Source organism: Rhodnius prolixus, unplaced genomic scaffold, assembly GCF_049639745.1.
Source record: "Rhodnius prolixus isolate KJV_2025 unplaced genomic scaffold, Rpr scaffold_3, whole genome shotgun sequence".
NCBI classification, from domain to species: Eukaryota; Metazoa; Arthropoda; class Insecta; order Hemiptera; family Reduviidae; genus Rhodnius; species Rhodnius prolixus.
In genome coordinates this window covers 36,386,158-36,406,615 of record NW_027411603.1, presented here as the reverse complement: position 1 = coordinate 36,406,615, position 20,458 = coordinate 36,386,158, and the positions used below count along the sequence as shown (strand labels likewise).

General features: G+C 33.1%; 1 protein-coding gene across 3 annotated transcripts in view; it reads left to right on the top strand.

The window, feature by feature from the left end:
* Nucleotides 1–3,975: 3,975 nt before the first annotated feature.
* norpA (no receptor potential A) overlaps nucleotides 3,976–20,458 on the top strand; it is a 48,749-nt gene continuing 32,266 nt past the window's right edge. For 2 of the 3 annotated variants that reach the window (XM_074124410.1, XM_074124409.1), the window contains exons 1-3: nucleotides 3,976–4,534; nucleotides 4,702–4,761; nucleotides 4,848–4,985. In XM_074124410.1, coding sequence (XP_073980511.1) covers nucleotides 4,364–4,534; nucleotides 4,702–4,761; nucleotides 4,848–4,985 — 369 coding nt within the window. In that variant the 5' untranslated portion in view covers nucleotides 3,976–4,363. Of the gene's footprint in view, nucleotides 4,535–4,701; nucleotides 4,762–4,847; nucleotides 4,986–20,458 lie in introns of those variants that run through there. The other variant, XM_074124413.1, reaches the window with a different exon arrangement.

Below are 20,458 nucleotides of genomic sequence, written 5' to 3'. Positions count from 1 at the left end.
AGGTAAGCCTCATGATTCAGTAGAACTGGCGAGGCCTAATAAGGTGGAAGAACTAAAAACAAACAGGTTATTTTGTCCTAAAAGGACATTTGAAAAAGCTGAAAAATTGTTTCTTCAAACTTTGTATTAAAGGATTTTAACGTAAAATTTCTAGAGTGAGTGCTCTAGGCTAGAGGTACCTCAACATAATATTTATTTAGTGCTTGGTTCAAGTGATTCAAGTTTTGGTAAGTGATGCAGAGAGTATCGCTGATTTTTTTTAGATCATTAGCACCTGGAGCACTGTGGCGGAGAATTTTTTCTTGTTTGTGAAAAAAATCAGTGGACATTGGCTTTAGGAGGCTCCAGGGAAGAGAAAATATAAGGATAGGCAACTAAAACGTAAATGGCAGATTAGCGTTGGTGTCCACTAACCTCTCAGCTAATCATTACTCAAAGTATTATCAGCATTGGGTTCCGGTTTTCATCCATCTTCAAAGTTCATTTTAATTTGAAGGAAAAAATATTTTAATTTCCGCTTGGTCAGAGCATGAAGTACATCAGGTACACATCACGCATAAGTATAATCATTTAGTAATCTTATTGTGTAATGAAGATAAACATTATAGACAAAATAGAAACTTACACTGATTAGAAGTACCAATCTACAAAGGGAAAAAAACGGAAACCAATAGAAGAAAAAAAAATCAGAAATACGGAAAATTTAACTTTAATGTCCTTCGTAGAATTGGTATTTTTGAGTTACTTGTTCACGTTCAGACCTATGTTCATTCAAACTAATAATATAATTAATAATTATTTTTAAATCAAGAAAATAATTAAATTTAATTTTTTTTAATAAATTAATTAGGTATTTATATTTTTATTAATAGTTTTTTTAATAGGTTTTTTAAAAAAGCCCAATTGTACTGTTTCATCCTTGAAAAAAATTTTGCCGAGCCGTTGGCAATTATAAATTAGGTTGATTTAAAATATATACATAAAACTTTAATGATTGAACGACAATATTTCGAAAAGAATAATCATTTTATGGGAGTTGCAAATAAATTAAAAAAACATTTTATAAAAATTGATATAAATTACACTCTACTGTGTTGCATGTTAGAATTTCCTTAATCTATCTTAAGAGTAATTTAAGAGAGAAATCAATTTTTCTTTAATCCAATTATTGGTATAATGAAGATGGAAAAGTACAAATTGAAGGAAGCCATTCACATTCTGAACGTGCTTTGAGTTATATGGTATCATCCCATTAAATCCAAAACGAGCTTTTAAGTTATTTTTGCATTCTATTATGTCATTAGGTATATAGAATAATTGGTTATGGAAACTTTTAAGTTAATTCTTTCATAATTTCACAATATGTGTACTTGCTCTTACCAAATAGATTCTAGTAGAAACATTTATTACTTACATTATAGTCATGCATTAGCAATCTTAAATTTTCATAAGAAATACTCATTTTGAGATCCATCAGAGAGAGTTCTTTCTCTCTGATCCTCTCACACACACATTCTCTCTCTCTGTATATATTATGCTACGGCTCCATGAAAAACAGAACTCTGCAATTACAGATGATGAAAAATAAAAATATTACCTTGTAGACCTCGTTGTTTACAGCACCTTCGTTGATCCTTTTTGCGGCAATTAAGACTACTTTTTGCAAACAATGTATTTTCAATATTCTCATTGAATTGGCTACCTTCTTACAAGCCTTAAAATCAAATCCCAAGCACTGTATTTTCTCTTTACCTATTATGTTCCCCCTTACAAGCATTAAGATTTAATCATTTAACATTTAACTTCATTATTGTATTTCTGACTAAATTGCCACCTAATCACTACGGATTATACAGGGTGTCCCTAGCTATATGGATAACGACTTTTTCTCGGAAACTAAGATAGCTAGAAAAAAACTAAAAAATACGTGTTCCCTTAGTTTTTGTTAGGAATCCAAATTTAATTTGTAAATTCCCTTTGGGTATCCCTGAAAAACAAGGTGATTATTCATAACTGTTTTCTTTCTTTCCTTATTTCTGCTTACCTAAAAGCATTTCTAAATCTAGGTGCATCAGAATCAAGCCGGAATTGCATCTGTAGATGAACTAAAGCAGAGAATAACAGATACCTGTAAGTCGGTTATAGCCGAATCTATTTCTTTGGCAGTAAGGGACAATTGGCAGGAAAGAGCATGTCTATGCATCTCTAATGGTGGAGGCCATTTCGAGCATGATCTGTAATATTAATGAGGAGTAAAATTTATAATAAAATAGTACTTTGCTTCTTATTCAATCAAAAAACCGTTAAATATTATAATTTTGAAATTTCTTATAAGAATCATGTTTTCATTCATAACTTCTAAAATATCGCTCACAGAAAAAAACCGTTCAAGTAAATTTGTCTTTAAAAAAATAGAGGAATCTATTTCTGAAATAAAAACCGCACCTTCCCATTTGAAAAAATGAAGTTGGTGTCTGTATCTCGCTTCTGGAGGCACCGAAAAAAATTTACAAATTAAATTTGGATTCCTAACAAAAACTAAGGGAACACGTATTTTTTAGTTTTTTTCTAGCTATCTTAGTTTCCGAAAAAAGTCGTTATCCATATAGCTTGGGACACCTTGTATATCTTTTCTTTTTGAATTCGAAGTGAGTTTTATAGGCATTGGCTAACAACAATCGCTGTCATGTTTAATTTCTTCTTAACCTCTTCGGATTAGATTTTTTTTAAATTCTTGGAAGTCTAAAGTAAAGACTGAGTTTAATGAATTGTGAAAACTTTCACAATTAGCTGGCTTAAAATTAACTTCCCTCTTCAGTGTAATTCCATTACTTTAAAACGTCAAATGTTTTAGGGTACTTTAAAATGTTAAGTACTTTTTTTATGTTTTAAGTTGGTTAATAATATTAATCGTTAATTTTTTATTTTTTTTGCTTGGATGAAAGAACAATCAATTTTGAGTATATAGTTCTTATTTTACGATGGAAAAAAGATCCGTTAAAAAACAAAACAGGTCAAATTGTAGCTCATTGACTAAAATAGTAAAAGCTCTACGAAATGGCACAAAAAGGTTTGTAACCGGAAGGTACTCAAGGACGGTTTCTTTCTTGAATTGCCAGCAAAGAAAAAGCAGTGAGAAGTGATGTAATTACTCATTAGGAGTTGCCCTTTTCTGAAGTTTGGAGCAATGATTTGATTTTTATAGCTCGCCTAGAGGGCAGATCAAGCCACTACCACGCTTATTGCATACTGCCATAGGTCCATTTCCTATCCCGTCGATCTGTTTTATTTTCTAGTAGCTAATTTTATATAAGTATTCATTTATTTCTCAATCTTTGTGATATTATAAAGTGTGCAGGAAATATAAGAATCTATTCAGAGATTCTAAGCGGACATGAATGGTTGGAGGGTCAAAGCACCAATTATACAATTTAATTATGAATCCATTGCAATTTGTGTACGGAAACTATTCAACAGGTGGTAATTGTAGGAAAATACTGCTGCATTTAGTTGGGTAAAAAATAGTGTACGAAGTTTAATGAAAACCATAAAAAACTTAAAAATACTTCTGTATAGTCGGTCTACCATCTAGTTGTCTGAACTGGTTTCGATCCGATCTTCCCACATATAAGAAACCTGGAGTCCACGTTTCATATAATGATAATTGTTTAAAAACAATAAAATTTAAGCTTTTTGTAAGTTTTATTTTTTGATGTATTCTGTTTACTCGAACACACACAAAAATTACTGACCATGCGATAAAACTTTTTTATTCGTGTTCAAGAGACCTCCAATACAAGTAATTCCCATGAATTCTAGCTCAATTTCGAAAATTGTCAGTAGCCGGATGATTTTTACAAGGATATGTAAAGAATAGCGATTCCACTCGAGAATCTCCGGTGTCAGCCGAACTCTAGTACTGTTCACGGTCATTAGCTGGCACACACGGGCAAGGCGCATGCGCCTTCCCATTCACTATACTGCTGTCAAAATGGTAGGCTTGTAGTGGGGTTAATGTAATTATTATGCTTATAGGAATATTGCGAAAGTGTAAGTACTGTTACTCATTTTTAGATTTCAGTTCGCTTATCTAGTATGTTTTTAGTGCCAGAAACGTTTAAAAATGATTTTAAAGAAATATATGTATTGATGTGGGGCGTACCCCACTAAAAATCACTGATGACGGTTTATAGATAAAATATACTTCTTTTTTTTTATTGGAACACTTGTTTCCATCAATTATGTGCCAACGGATTCCACATGTCAGATTTAATTATTGACCATGTTGAGGGTGTGCAGCTTCGTCTAATACACTCTGTTTTGCCCATAATCAATGGATTGTAATTACCTGAAATAGTAAATAATGACTAAAAAATTTGAGTTCAACTGGCATGTACCAGTGCCTGAACCTCTTCTACAAGGTTGTGTTTTTGATCGGTGGAATGAAGACAAAGATTCCAGTGATATCGAGCCTAATTGCCTCTTCAAAGTTGATGAATATGGGTTCTTCATTTATTGGAAGAGTGAAGGAAGGGTAAGTGCACTTTTGAGTTTTTTTACTTTTTATATATATATATAGAAGAGTTCTTCTGTTTTTAGTTATGGGTTTTATAACCAAATATATATTTGATATATTCAAATAACATTTTCTGCTATAAGCGACTTAAAACCATATTGTTTTACTGTTTTTTTCTTCTAAAGGAAGGAGACGTTATCGAGCTGTGTCAAGTTAGTGATATTAGAGCTGGAGGTGTACCAAAGGTATTTAGATTTTCGTTCTTTATAAATTATTTCGGTAATTCCCAATTCGCTAGTTACATTTACGCCTTTTTTCTATTTATTGCTAGGATTCAAGACTTCTGGCACAATTGGCCAACAAGAATGGGGAAAATCTGGAAGAAAAGTCACTCACGATCTGTAGTGGTACCGACTACATTAACATCAATTACCAGCATGTAGTTTGCCCTGATGCAGCCACTGCTAAGGTAAATTGTTAAATACGTATTCGTAAATTGTGGGGCTTCTAGCCAGGTATATGTATATTTCTGTTGAACATAATGCAACTTTTATCAACTACTCCCAACGTCTAAAATTGGAATATATCTTTAAAAAAAAAGTGGACGATTTTATAAGATCTTATATATTTTTTTTGTTATTGTAAAATTCTTAATTTCTGTGGTTGAACCATATTTAATAATTATTACACAATCCTCGGGACGGTACCTGTGTCGCTGCTATTTTCAACTTTCATTTAAAACTGAACATTTCATAATATTTTTCTGAGGCTTGTGTCTTAATGTTACCTTTGTAAGTAATGGTACCAAAACTGCCCCCCCCCCCCGGTGCATGCTTTATTATACTTCTTTCATGTACATACGCTGAAGTGTAAATTTGTATTGCCTTTAATATGAATTTATACCAATTTATAAAATGGAAATCGATTTATTTGATTTATTTTCTTCTAATTTGCAAAGGAGAGAAAAGGTTCGCGTTTATTAATTAAGACATAAATTTAAATAAATCGCAACCCAAGAATTTTCCATTTGTCTAAGTTTAATTTGTTGTGTAAATGTAAAATAGGTTAATCATTTTTATCTAAAACATGAATTTTGATAAATACGTGTGTTTATAAATCTCCGGTGCCTAACTGTGATGAAGGCCAACCTTGCCTCCTATTTGCTTTAAATTAACTTCTGTCTGTGAGATAACTTCTTTCATTCATCACTACTGTCAACAACGTTATTGTTCACGTATATTATTAGCCTAGTTCTTTTAAAAATCCTTGAAGTGTCCTAATTTTTATTTTACAAACATTCGAGTAGTAAACTTTTTGCTCCTTTTTTCGTAAACTTGAATGTGTTGGATTAAAATATTATTTAAGGAAATTATGAAAAAGTGTAATGAGTAGCCAGTAAAACTATTTAGGGATAATTTATTCAAATACTATTCAATATCATGTCTACACTTTTTTTAAGAGCTTGTTACTTCTAAATGTGGTATAAATGAACATTTTGCTTTCTAAAAGATTTAAGCAACCAATATTACTTATACAAATAATTGGCTTATCAATTGGCTTTGGTCCCAGGATTCAGTGCTTGAAAAAAAGCAAAATTTGTTTGAAATTGACTTGATTAAATTATAAATAAATTCACTTGCCTATTTATAACACCAGCTACTTCCTTTGCTTGATAAATAATTGCAGAGAAATAATATTTAGTTACTTTAAAGGATCTACTGATTGATTTAATGCCTTCCACATACTTTCAAGTTCTGGTGACATTAGCGGTATATCAGTGAACGGAGTTTAAAAATAAAGATGGAATGTTTCAGAGCAGATTTATTGATAAATGCATCATTTTTCTGAAATAATACCTCTCGCTGTGTTCAAAAGCTTCATTTTTTTTTTTTTTTGCTTCTAACCTACACAGTTGCTAAACATTTTATTGTTTTTAAAGTATTTGGTTTCTTGACATGAAATTAATTTTATCAGAATGAATTCAGCAATAACTGACAATGCCTCATAACTTTATTTACATTAGAATATTTCCACTGTAATTTTTATTTTACTTGCAATGATGACAGCATTTTATACAAATGTCCGATGATTTTAAACTCAAGGCCATTAAGCATCTTTCTGAATATGTATGAGCTTTTGTCTGCGGAGATATCTTTCGTAATTTCAGTAGATAATAAATAAAGTAATTATTAAAAGCATAGCTACTTTAGAAACTGTTCTTTTCAAATCATTTCTATTCTCGGGTGGGAATAATTTCTTCTGGTTTTCCCATTATGCTGATTTCATTTTTCAAAATTAACAAAGGAAATAAAATACGATCTGATAGCAGATAATTTGTGCTGTAGGCCCAATGAGATGGGGAAAATCTTGTTTTACTGATAACATTTAAAGCATTTCTGAATATTTTATTTTTTACAGTCTTTACTTTTTTTTTTTTTTTTTGCTGTCGTCATTAATTTCCATCCTTACTACCAGTTGATGAACTGAACATCTCTGCAGTTTTTTTTTTAATGAAAACAATTTGTTGTCTACATATTTGATACCGTTATTCTGCCATTAGCTTTATAGTAACTCAATGCTTTGACATTATGGTGTCACAAAAAGCTTATATTATGGCTATTTTCAAGCATACTTAACAGAAAGGCCCAACATCTTCTAAAGATAAGTTACTGATAGCTAGGTTATATTACAATGTGGCACAAGTGAAATTTGAAGGCGTCTTATCCTCTACGATTGGGGAAAAAAAGGTCTTTAGCCTTAATAAATTTTTATTCAGTTTAAGGTGTATTCATCTTTGGGATCGCAGGCTTCTCGATTAGACCAATTTTCAAACGGCTCATCGCTTGTTGCCTTCCAATATCAAGGCCTGGGCACTTGCAGTTGTTTTTTATTTACGAAGAAGCAAACTGAATATTCGTTTCAGTGGTAAGCTTCTGTACGACGGGTCAATGTTTATGAGGTGCTTCCCATTGGTAGTGCAGAATCCTAAAGCACTGATATTTATGGCGAGCATAAAACATGGTTAAGGTAGCTTTAGCGGCCAAACCTTAGATTGCTTTTTACGCTCCTCCTGATAACAATATCAGACGTTCCAGACTGCTAAATTAGACTGTTAAATATTATCTTATTGTTTTTCACTTGGCTTGTTTTAAATTATTGTTTGAATTCATTGGATTTATGACAAAGAAAATTACTTATTTATAAGTGAATCCCTCCTTGGACTAGAACAAGCCAACCTGATGCACAGATAACTGTCAGGTTTCATTTGTTGAATTTAGACCTAAACTACAAAGAGAGAATAAAGATTACTAGACCTTTAAAAATTAACAACTATAATTTACAATGGTGGTACTCTCACAAAAATCTAAAAATACCTCTGTGTACAATTAGACTAACATTAACTCCTCATTGACATTAAAATTAAAACAACCTTTTAGATAGTCCTAATCTCTAGTACACTGGTCTGATTCAAATAAAACCATAATTCTCTAGACTAGACTATAATTACGTATTACAATACTTGAAACTTCTATTTAACGTAAGCCTGCCCTGTCTATGTGGGAGCCAGTAATACTGCAATTAACAAACCACAAATCTACCAAAACAGATTAATGCGCTTCGCCTTGGGAGTACCGTGAAATTTGTACAACAAATAAATCCACAGGAAATTGGGAACAACGCTGATAAGATTTTTGAGACTGGAAAGCCTAAAGATTTATAGATGAACTACCAACTAAATGAGCTGGAATAGACTACTGATTGAAACAGCCAATCAATGGACGTCGACTGAAAGGAAGTAAGACAGAAAAATAGCCGCCAGACAAATGAAAAGGTTTCTTTCTTTTATTGAAAAATGTAAAGAATATAAATAAAAGTATTTCTCAGTATATTAAAACATAAACTTTCGCTTAAGGAAAGAACCAAACAGTGAAATCTTGAGAATGACCTGGTTCATTCATGTTTAGACGGGAATATTTTGCTTTATTTGCTTGGTCCTATATTGTAAAATTCCCCTTGTAGTAAAACTTGAATCAATACATCTCATACCAGTTTTCACAATTTTTATTAATAATTGTGTTTTAAGGAATTAATTTTTATTAAAATGTTTACTAATGTACAAAGGAACTGTAAATTATTAACAGATAGGTTATGGTAAATCAGGTTTTTCTTGTGTAATGGTGTATCATGATTTATTTCACGACTTCAGTTGTTAATCAATTTGATAATATTGCCAGAGGACAAAAAAAAAGTATGGCTAACACGAAACAAATCCGTTAAGTTCTGATAATATTTCTGTTATATTGAAATGACCTTCATGGTTTTCTTAAGTCAACATGGGAAGTCGATTAACATTTTCGAATAATATCTTTTAGTAAATATCTTACTAAAAACTAAACTTCAGTAAAAGCATTCTGTATGTCGTAATACAAAAAAAAAAAATAATATTTTTGTATGAATTCATAATTATAGAATTAATATAGTAGATATTGATTATTAGTAATTATAGTAATTATTATAATGAACTAAGAATGTAAGTGAATCGAGATAAACAGTTGATAAGCAATTATTTATTTATAATAATAATAATGTGTTTATTTTTGAAACAATACAATAATTTCGGATGTACATATACAAGGTGATCCATTTAAAACGCACCAATTGATAATAACTTTTTAGGAAAGCGGAATTTCGAAAAAACCCAAGAAGTAAACTATATGTTTTTTTTCGGTCTAGTTTTCAAATTTTTCACCCCCGATGCTGTATCTTCATTTTTGGCAGAGCTTCGGCTAAAAACCTGTTTGGGGTTTCATTAGGACCACTGGTTTTGACAATGATTATGAAAACTGCATAAAAAATTGTGAAAAATGACGTTAATCCCGTTTCTATATTCCTAATATTAGTCGAGATATTTAAGATCAAATTTACAATTTTATCTATTCGTGAACGATTTTCAATATTAATTTTCCACCAGAAATACACGTTTTGGGAGGTCCTCTGTCTGCAAAAATTGGTCCTTTGACACAATGGACAAAAATATTAATAATTAAAGATTTTAAAGAATGTAGTGTAAAGTAATGGTTATGGGTGAATCAGGATAAACTTGTTTTGTCATCCAATAACAGCTCATTATTATTATTATTATTATTATTATTATTATTATTAGATACATTAGAGCAGGGGTCCCCAAACTACGGCCCGCGGGCCTCATGCGGCCCCCTGAGGACATTTATCCGGCCCCCGCCGCACTTCCAGAAGGGGCATCTCTTTCATTGGTGGTCAGTGAGAGAAGCACTATATATGGCGGTGCCGCAAAGCGCTGCGTCGCTCATGTACAGTACTACTTCCGATGAAGAATTTCGTGTGTTGATTAAACACTACTTTATGAAAGGCAAAACGCCTCTGGAGACTAAAGAGAAGCTTGATAAACATTATGGTGACTCTGCACCTTCGATTAGAACAGTTTATAAGTGGTTTCAAAATTTTCGGAGTGGCCAAATGGGCACAAGTGACGCTGAACGTTCTGGACGCCCTGTTGAGGTTACTACTCCAGAAATCATTGATAAAATCCATGATATGGTGATGGATGCCAGAAGAGTGAAGGTGCGTGAGATTGCTAGTGCTGTGGGCATCTCGAATGAACGGGTACATAATATTTTGCATCAACATTTGGACATGACAAAGCTATCCGCAAGATGGGTGCCGCGATTGCTCACGCTTGACCAAAAACGAAATCGTGTGAAGTGTTGCAAGGACGGTTTGCAGCTGTTCCAGAAGAATCCGCAGGACTTTAAGCGTCGTTTCGTTACTGTGGATGAAACATGGATACATCACTACACTCCTGAGACCAAAGAACAATCTAAACAATGGGTTACCAAGGGGGGAATCTGCGCCAAAAAAAGGCGAAGATCGTTCCTTCGGCCGGAAAGATTATGGCGACTGTCTTTTGGGATTCGCAAGGAATAATCCTCATCGACTATCTGGAAAAGGGTAAAACTATTACAGGTGCATATTATTCATCGTTATTGGACCGTTTGAAAACCGAGCTGCAAGAAAAACGCCCACGATTGGCCCACAAAAAAGTCCTTTTCCATCACGACAACGCACCAGCTCACACCTCACAGCAGTTGTGGTCGCAAAATTAATGGAAATAGGGTTCCAACTCGTTTCACATCCCCCCTATTCTCCAGACTTGGCTCCCTCGGACTACTATTTGTTCCCCAATATGAAGAAATGGCTGGCGAGATAAAGATTTTATTCAAACGAGGAGGTGATTGCAGAAACGAATGGCTATTTTTCAGACTTGGACAAATCCTATTATTCGGAAGGGATCAACAAACTAGAGCAGCGTTGGACGAAGTGTATAAGCCTAAAAGGAGACTATGTTGAAAAATAAAAAAGGTTTACCCCAAAAAATTTAGTAGTTTTTATTTTTGCACGGACTTTTCAAACGACCCTCGTATAATCTGTAACTCCCGGCTCTCCTTGTGTATGCAAATTATCCCAGTCGTAGTCACCATTCTAATAATTTATCATCACTTCATAAGTTAAATAATCTTCTCCCAGCCATCTGATTCTAAATTCCTTGAGTACAGGACACATACCCAGAAAATGGACTATATTCTCTATTGCGCCTGTATTGCAGAGCGCACATTTATTATTTATTTATATTAAATCTATCATTTATGGAATTTCCTTAATATTTTTATTATTTTCATTGTCTTTATTTAGTCTGGCCGCGTTTTTCGATAAATTCTGGCTAACTTGAATAGGATTAGAGTGTGGTGAGCAGTATTGTCAGCGAATGGCGAGACAATTGTATTTTGGTATGGAAGTAAAGGACACAGGGTGTATGCGGAGGAGTGGTCGAAACTTCGGGAGGTTACTCAGCCACAAAAAATTGACTCTTCACTTTGGTCCTTTTTGATCAAAATTAATTAATAATAATTAAAAAATAAATTGATTAGTTTTGAATTATTATTATTTAACTTTGATGAAAAAAAACCTCCATTATGTGGTTAAAATATGTTGCACAAATAATTGTAGTCAAGAAACTAAAAATTTACCACAATTCTTTCCCACTTCCCTGTTTGAATAGTTGGAACGATTTTTGTAGCAATTTTAGCTAGGCACCTGCCTACTATACTTTTTCACTTCTGTGTTTTATTGCTACTTTATTTTTTACTTCCGTTTTATTAAATAATAATTGTTAAAAACTAAAATGGTTACTTTTCTTTTTGTTCCTTCTCCAAAAATTGACATTTGAGTAAATTAATAGTGAAAAGTCGGTTACGCAAAATCCCAGTTTTCTGCATTTACACCCCTCAGTTCGGGGTTGGGTTTTATTAAAAACCTAAATAATCCATATGGACTTGAAGCTCAATAAATGCGAAACATTTTTCTGAAATTATGTGACTCCTTGATTCATTAATCATTGAAAAAATGCAGTTGAAAATTTTAACAAAAATCATCGAGTATGAATGTTTTAGACAATAAAGTAAAAAATTTCATTGTTATAAAAAACGTTTTGAGGCTAGGTATTGAGCAAATTTATAGGAAATTTAATGCTCTTTCGTTTGTAATAAGCAGATTTGTTGTAGGATAAGGGATAGAAAAGTTACGGCCGTTTTTTTTGGTGAAAAACGCGAATATCGACGGAAAAGTTAAAAGTGCAAATATCTTGGACACTATTGAGAATCGGGCCATAGTTGCATTTGAGCTGCTGAATCACCTCTCGAAGTTTCGACCACTCCCTGAATAATAGAAAAAGGAAAGAATCTAGAAAGCTTCTTTGGGGGACTTCAGCTTTTACGGGAATAAAAGATCGTTCGGTTGAATAAGATTTGACGAATAAATTGTAGGTAAATGGAAGGTGATTTTTTTTTTAAAGTTTGTGCAGGCAAGCACCGAGTGCCGAGACCCGATCAAAGGCGTGAGAGCCACATCCGAGAAAGAATAGCATTGTTTACGCTCCAAGGAAGAGGTTATAGTTGGTTATAGTAACTAAAACACGGTGCAGTTGTTGTGTTGTTGATTAAAATGCGTGGAAACCAATTTTGATGTATTTTGATTTTTGATTTTGGCATATTTTCGTCAAAAACTTTGTGCTACAGTGACATGAATATATTTGTTCGTTTGAGTGGGCAAAAACAGCACTCTTACACAGCCAGAAATGCCCTAAATAAGTTTCATCATATTCAGTTCATTTCAGTTTTATTAAAAATGAGAGAATGGATAAAAGAGAACTCTTGTTTACGAAATCTGCTAAGGTAAAACGTACATAAGGTAATTATCCTAAGAGTCTAATGTAATAGCTTGATGAATTTTTCCATTAGTAGGTTCAATCAATAATGCAATCTACTTTATTGCAGTAAAGTATTATAATCATATAATAAGCTTGATTAAAATTTATTAAATGTAATTATGAAGAATCATTTTTGTCTTTCAATGATTGCTTGTGAATGTAATACAAATTCTTTTAACTCAATTTAAAAATATCGCAAATAATATAGTTTTCTTCAATTACATTCTTAATCTAGGTATTCATCCCACAATGTTGTATACATGTAATATAAAATAAATAAGATGCATATTTTTAGGACAGCTAATTATTCCAGTATTTTACTATAAGTAAAATTAGGGGGATTAAATTAAATTACAATTGAGAAATAATAATTGTTGAATAATCTACTTGTTATAACTGTGTTATTTGTGCTCACGAATATTTCGGTAAGACGAATTCAAGACAGTAGCCGACTCTAACTTTGTCTTTTTCTACTTTAACATGCTTGTACGTATATGTGATTTATCATAATTATAACAAAAAAATAATATAAATGAAGTGGCCAGCATAAGGGTCTGTGACATCTAATAAATTGTAAAAAATGTGAAGGAAAAGTTAATGCAGAAAAATTACTTAAATTCTATCAACTAAGCATGAATGAAATGTTGGGTACTCGCTGATTTGTGTACCTTTTGGCGTTTAATCAACCCTTATACTTAACATTTTAAACTGTAAGTTTTTGTTAAAGAGATTTTTGTACCTTTTGGATAGATTTTCCTTTTTGTCTATTTTACAAAGTTACATATCTTCTTTACAGATTTTTTTTAAAATTTGGAATAAGCAATTCTGTTATTATAACCTGATAAGGTGTTAAGTCGGAACCGTAACTACCACTGGAGAGATCTTTTTAGAGAATGATTATAGTTGCGGTCCCCCAAACCATCCTCAATAACAATTTTTTTTTAAAAAAAGCGTTTTGAATAACATAGGAAGGTATTTGTACGTAAATAGCAAAATTAAACTGCGATTTCAGTACTTCCTTTCAAGAGGAGTAAGAAAAATAAACTGCGATTGCAGTACTTCTAGGCAAAGAGGCAAAGATTTTTTAATCGAACGACAATTCATTGATTTAAATCGGTTCTCATTGATAATTTTAACGATTGCAGTACTTCCTCTTAGTAGGTGTAAGAGCATGATGACACTTCACAGCCACGTAGAGGAGGTTTAACCACTTATTCGAGCTGAATTTTATCAAAATCGGACTAAGCGTTATAGAAATATTGGTAATAATAGTTTTAGAAAGGGCCTTACTTGGGGTGGGGCAAACTCCCCTCCTAATGAGGCATAGCGTCGAGACTTTTAAAGTGCAAATCTGTACAAAATTTCGATTCGAATGACATTTCATTCATGCAAATCGGTTCACGTGTCGATAATTTGAAACGATCGCTATACTTTCTCTTAGCAAGTGTAAGAGCTGATCGCCGCTTTAATGTTACGTATGGGAGCCCTAACTCTATCATCCTACCAAATTTTATCAAAATCAGGCCAAGATTTACAGAGTAATTAGTAATAATAATTTTGAAGGGGGCTAACTCCTCTCCCATTCGATGTACAGCGTCGAGATCCCCAAAAGGCACATCTACATAAAATTCCGAATTGAATGACAACTCATTCATGAAAATCGGTTCGCGCGTTTAGGCGCTACGTTGTTTACAAAAAAGGTAACAACAACAACGATATTTTGAAAAAGCCGTTGTTGCTCTGGGTTGTTGCAAAAAAATTACAGTTATAAAGGAGGATTTGCCCTATATTTTAAAGAAAATTTGGGAATTTTATCTTTTATAGAAAAAGAGAAAAAAATTGTCAAAGTTGGGTGTTTTTCAACGTTACGCTTTTTCGTGCAGTTTTTGATGATCAACCCTTATACAACTGTCCTACCGGACAGTTTTAATGAAACATAAAGTTTTGTTTGGATATTCCGTCTGCCATAGTTCAATTTAAAAAAATAAATAACAAGTTAAATAAAGTTAGATATAAAGGAATTTGATATTAATATATATATATATATATATATCATCTATAAATTATAAGAAAATGAAGCATAAGTAATAATAAATTCTGAGGGAAGGGATTAGCTATGCGGTTAGCGTAATGTACTCCCACGCGGAGGTCCCGGGTTCGAATCCAGCTGCTGACCCTTAGATTTTCTCTTCCTAGGAGCTTCTTACAGCTCACCGTCCGGTGATGGACAGTGTTGTCTGTAACGAGAGAACACTGTCCGGAGGCCGGCAGTGCACTGAAAAAAGCTCCGGGCGCCAATAATCTAAGATGTTGACGCGCCTTTTATCATTAAAAGAAATAATAAATTGTGAAAACTATGCTGATACTTTGATATGAACGAATCAGAAAAAATAAGTGTAAGTTACTCCTTTGCAGAGCTCGAATGCTATGCTATTAATGTAATTCCTAAGAATAATTTATCGCTAAGTTATTGATTAGCCTGTTAAATTTGCTGGACTCTTTTTAGAGCAACGCCGCGAGAAAGTAAAGTGTAATCGCCTACTTTTTTCAGACTGTGCTTTAACTTCCAACTAACCAATGTGATGGTTGGGAGCGGAAGCCACTCACATTACAATAAACATTTTTTTTTTCGATTAAATAAAAACTAGCATTACGTGGGATTCGATCTGGTGATCTTCTACTCTAAATGCACTGTTCTTAACCACTAGGCCAACACATGCCCGCATAGTACCGCGAGAAAGTACACCTAAAACTAGTGATATATAAAAAAGATCTATTGCCAGATGAACCCGTAAAAACTATCCTTTTATTTGGAACATTTTACTGTTTGCAAGTTAGGGTTCGTAGATCGCTGAGCTTAACTCTAAAATTAAAGAACTTATTTTGGGGGATTGTAAGTATACCAATAGAACTTCACTTTCTAAAATTTTAGGACCCAAAAAATAAAATTTGAAGTTCCCAGTCCTGTGAAAGTGTTTATTCTTTATCAGATATAATTTCAATAAGTTGGTCTTTTGTATTATAGTATTCAGTAAATTTGTATACTTTGTTTCATAACTCAAGATTACGTAAAAATTTAAATGAGGCAAACAAAGCCTTCTATAAATACTTTTAAGTAAGAGGCTTACAATGTTTTCAGAAATTTTAGAGCATAGAGTTAGCCTTCTTTTGTTGTTTAGTTAGTTCATTTATTTATTAAGTTTATTTTATGACGACATTAAAGTTGTATTGTTTAAATATTGTGTTAAACGAGAAAATGTTTAGTTAATTGTGAACCCCAATGAAAGGATTATTTTTTGTGTGTACATTTACGTAGGCTAACAAAGGTGCATATTAACTGAAAATCAACTAATAGTTGACATGTAATTTCTTAAAAACCAGGTTTGACAGTAAGTTAATAGCCGGTTGATTAATGTTGGCACCGGCGTTTGTAAACTATCTGAAATATTGTCAGCATGATGGATGGCGAATGCACTACAATGTAAAACTGACCAAGGCATTTCTTTGTGTTTATTTTGGCGAACTTCCAAATTAAAGTAAAAAAAAAAAAGAAGTTTTTTAACTAGGCTTATAAAGTTAATTTTTTAATTTTCTAATTACTGCTAAACCAAATTTAGTTTGAGTTTTAAATTATCAATCATAAAACTAACTTTAACTTTCATAAAGTTTTAGTTTTCATCTGGGGCGGGTGTTGGTCTAGTGGTCATGAGAGCGGCTTAGTGTGTGAGAGATCCCCAGTTCGAATCCCGTGTATGGTTACTTTTTATTTGTTAGAAAAAATTGTTTATAGTCAGGTATGAGCTCTTGTTCCCGTCCACGACACCTAATTGATAGTTAATTGTGCACGTTAAGCCCCTACTGAAAAAAATAAGCGATTACTTTGCTGCTTTAGTTTTCAAATAAGATGAAAACTTAGTGTTAGAGATTCTCTTATTAAATTATCTACAATATTAAAGTGAATATAGGGGACTCTTTAGATGTTGCACTCATCTTTGGTTTTTATTCTATTTAGCGCGCATTTGGTGCCAAATTTTTTTTCCGATTATTTATAACGATGAGATTCTTTGGGAATTGGCCAGATGGTCTTTGTCTGACTGTCTCGCAGTCAGAGCTTCAATCTATCTGTTTAATTAGACTAAAGAATCGTAATTGAGAGTCTGAAGAAAGAGGTTTCATGATTTAGCTTGTTGGCAACAGTTTCTTTCTTGTAAAGAGCTAAACATTTTTTGAGCAGTTTTTCACAATTCTTTCAATAATCAGAAATTTTGGCCAAAAAAGAAGTTCTTTAATTTTGAAATCTCAGCTAACTTTCTGCGTTTTATTTTATTTTTCCTATCTTTAAAAAAAAATAAGCTCTACTGTGGCTGTGTCATGCACACGGCCGTGTGTTGTACGTGAATACGTTTACGTAACGGGTTATATTTTTTATATAAAATATTTTTATTTATGTATTTAGGATGAAATCAAGGAAACAAATAATTACTGTGTTACAATTTAACTTTATTAATTATAGGTCTATGATACGAAAAGTACGACACAAATGGCATACAAGATACATCGAGATTTCTGGTAAACGTTAAATCAATATAGGTATTACCTTAACGTTGTTGGAGAAGTTTCAATATAAGACAAATTGAACTCGCTGAGCATGAAGTCGGGCAATGAGCGGTTTTGTGAGACATCAACATTAAAGTCTCCAACTATCATAATTGGTGTAGTTAGATCAGGCTCGTAATCGGGTATAATTTTAGAGATGTTTTTGGAATATTTTATCAACGATCTTAACATAAAGAGTTTAATTTCTGCTAACGCTGTGCCCGGATGGATATATACACACACCCGAGTATGAATTTGAAGATACCATTGGCCTTTTTCGTTTACTAGACAGACATCACCAGCTTTTGCGTCTTTCATTTCCAAATAAATTTCCGAAATGTCAATGTTAACTCTATTTCAATCAATGAAGCTATTGATGTTGCGATATATGGCGACTCCACCGGATTTGCGACTTTTATCATTCGATTGTTCTTGAGAAGCCCTTTCCACCCGTATACGATCTTTGTATTTGGTTTTGGCTTTTCGACGCGTATAGGCCGACATTATATACTTTTGATAATATTTTTGTATTCCAACACCTTATTATATTAACTGTCACTATTTTACACTAATGTTTTATATACAATCGATAGACTGTGACGACAGCTGACGATTAAAAACTTAAACGAACATCGTAGCTTCTCCGAGTCTAAAGTTATACTAATTGCAAATCTCGATACGCAGCAAAATTATCTCAAAATGGCGGCTCGCGCGATGCGTCACAGTCCTCGCTTATTGTCATGAATTCTTTGATCCTTTAGCTAGCCAGTGGTCTAATTTAATTTTGGATGTAGATGATAGATTCGAAACTATAATGCCAAACTGTATCCCCCGATTTTGTTATCATTAGATTTTTTGGATTGCCACCATATGATTCAAATTTAAAGACGTATTCACGTCGAAAAAAAACAGAAAAAGTAGCACATATTTGGGCTCATGATATTTTGTACATTAGCTGGCGGATTTTATTGGAAAGCTATTAAAATTGTCAACTTGTGTTAAAATTTAATTTTTTTTTTTTTCGCAGCAGACTCTAGGCTCAATGTCATTTAAATATTTACTACCACATTTGTTTGTTTTATTGATTATTATTTGAAGGCTTGTGTTTGGTTGATATAAAAACCTTAAATAACCTACCTAATTGAAGGAAAAAGCCTGCCTGTTGATTAATGTTTTATTATTATTATTATTTTTTTTTTTTTTTTTTTTTTTTTTTTAACGCATTAACAGCTGAGGTTATTAGCGCTCGGAGCTTTTTTTTTTTCAGTGCACTGCCGGCCTCCGGACAGTGTCCTCTCGTTACAGACAACACTGTCCATCACCGGACAGTGAGCTGTAAGAAGCTCCTAGGAAGAGAAAATCTAAGGGTCAGCTGCTGGATTCGAACCCGGGACCTCCGCGTGGGAATCGAGTATGCTAACCACATAGCTAATCCCTCCCCTAATGTTTTATTATTATTATTATTATTATTATTCTTTTGTTTGGTTATTATATGGATCAGTCTTCCGACCTGGTACATTAATATAATTATATATTGTTACAACAAATTAACTTCTTTCGTCAGTTTTCAATCAGGTTTCCATTCCATTATTATCTTGTTGCTCGACACTTCATTTACTCCATTTGTACATAATTCATCATTTCTCTTTCTTTTGTGGTTTGCTACGTACCTTGCTTATCTTGCGAGCAACATTACGAGCAAATTGGATTTTTGCGAAATCCCGCTTGTGAGTACTTTTTATTTGTTAGAAAAAAAATTGTTTTTTAGTAAAGTATGAGCTTCCGCCCCCCCGTGCAGGCCCCGCCTGAAAAAAAAATTGCGAGATTACTTTACTTTTACTTTATCTGATATCTGATTTAAGTGATTATTAATATAATTGTCACAGTATTTTTACTTATCGCCACTAAATATTCATTTCCAAGTGTGGTAATTCCATGTTGTAATATTCTACAAACCACATTTTTAGGTATCATTATTTTAATGCTTAAACTTGACTTAATTCGTATTGTAAGTTTCTGGCCATAAACTAAAGTCCATCAACATCAGCTAAAATCTGAACATTGACAAATTAATTGCTGTAAATTCATTGATTTTCAGTCTTCTAATTATGTATTTATTTTTTTTTTAAAAAATGCGTTATTTTTTTTTCTCTATAACTTTTTTATTCTACATTTTATTTTAGTTAGCAAATATAAGAAGTATAAAGTTACGGGGGGCTAAAATAAAATAAAAAATGATCTAAAAGAAATGAAAACCTTTAATTTAACAAAAAAGTACTTCTCGGCAAAAAATGAGTTTAGAAAAAAAATGTATTTCCTCCGATTAAAAAAAGAGAAAAAGAATTTTAGCAACTCGTATTGCTCGCATTATTGCATCCAATCTCCTCGGCATACTCCTTATTAAATTTCTCACGAAATCTTGTGTTAATTCCTTCCGTATCTCCACCAGAACATCTCGCAACTCTTCTAAGCTTCTGGGAGGATTATTTCTCCATCTTAATCGCCTACCCAGTTCTTCCCAAAGATGTTCAATAGGATTTAAATCCGGGCTGCGTGCTGGCCACCTCAAAACAGGAATGCTAGTATCCTGTAGATATTGAACAATACAGGCGGCAGTGTGTGGTCGGGCATTATCTTGCATAAAAATAAAATTCTCCCAATAAATGGTGCATAGGGTATCACATATTGCTGCAAAATTTCCCTCACATACAAATCTGCATTCAAGATTGCCCTGTTGAACACGTGGAGTCTTAGCCTCCATAGAAATCCCAGCCCACATCAGCACTGAACCAACTCAGAATGGTAGTCTACCAGAAATATTGCACGGAGCGTAGCGCTCCCAGGCCTTCGGTAAACTCGTTGCCTCCCATCAGGTGCATAGAGAGCAAAACGGGACTCGTCTGAAGAGAGAACGTTTCTCCAATCGTTCTCAGACCAGTTGCGGTGTTCCCTAGCGAACTCTAGACGGGCTCTCCGATGATCTGCGGTGAGCAATGGTCCTGTGGCTTGCTTCCTAGAGCGTAAATTCGTTTCAGCGAACCTTC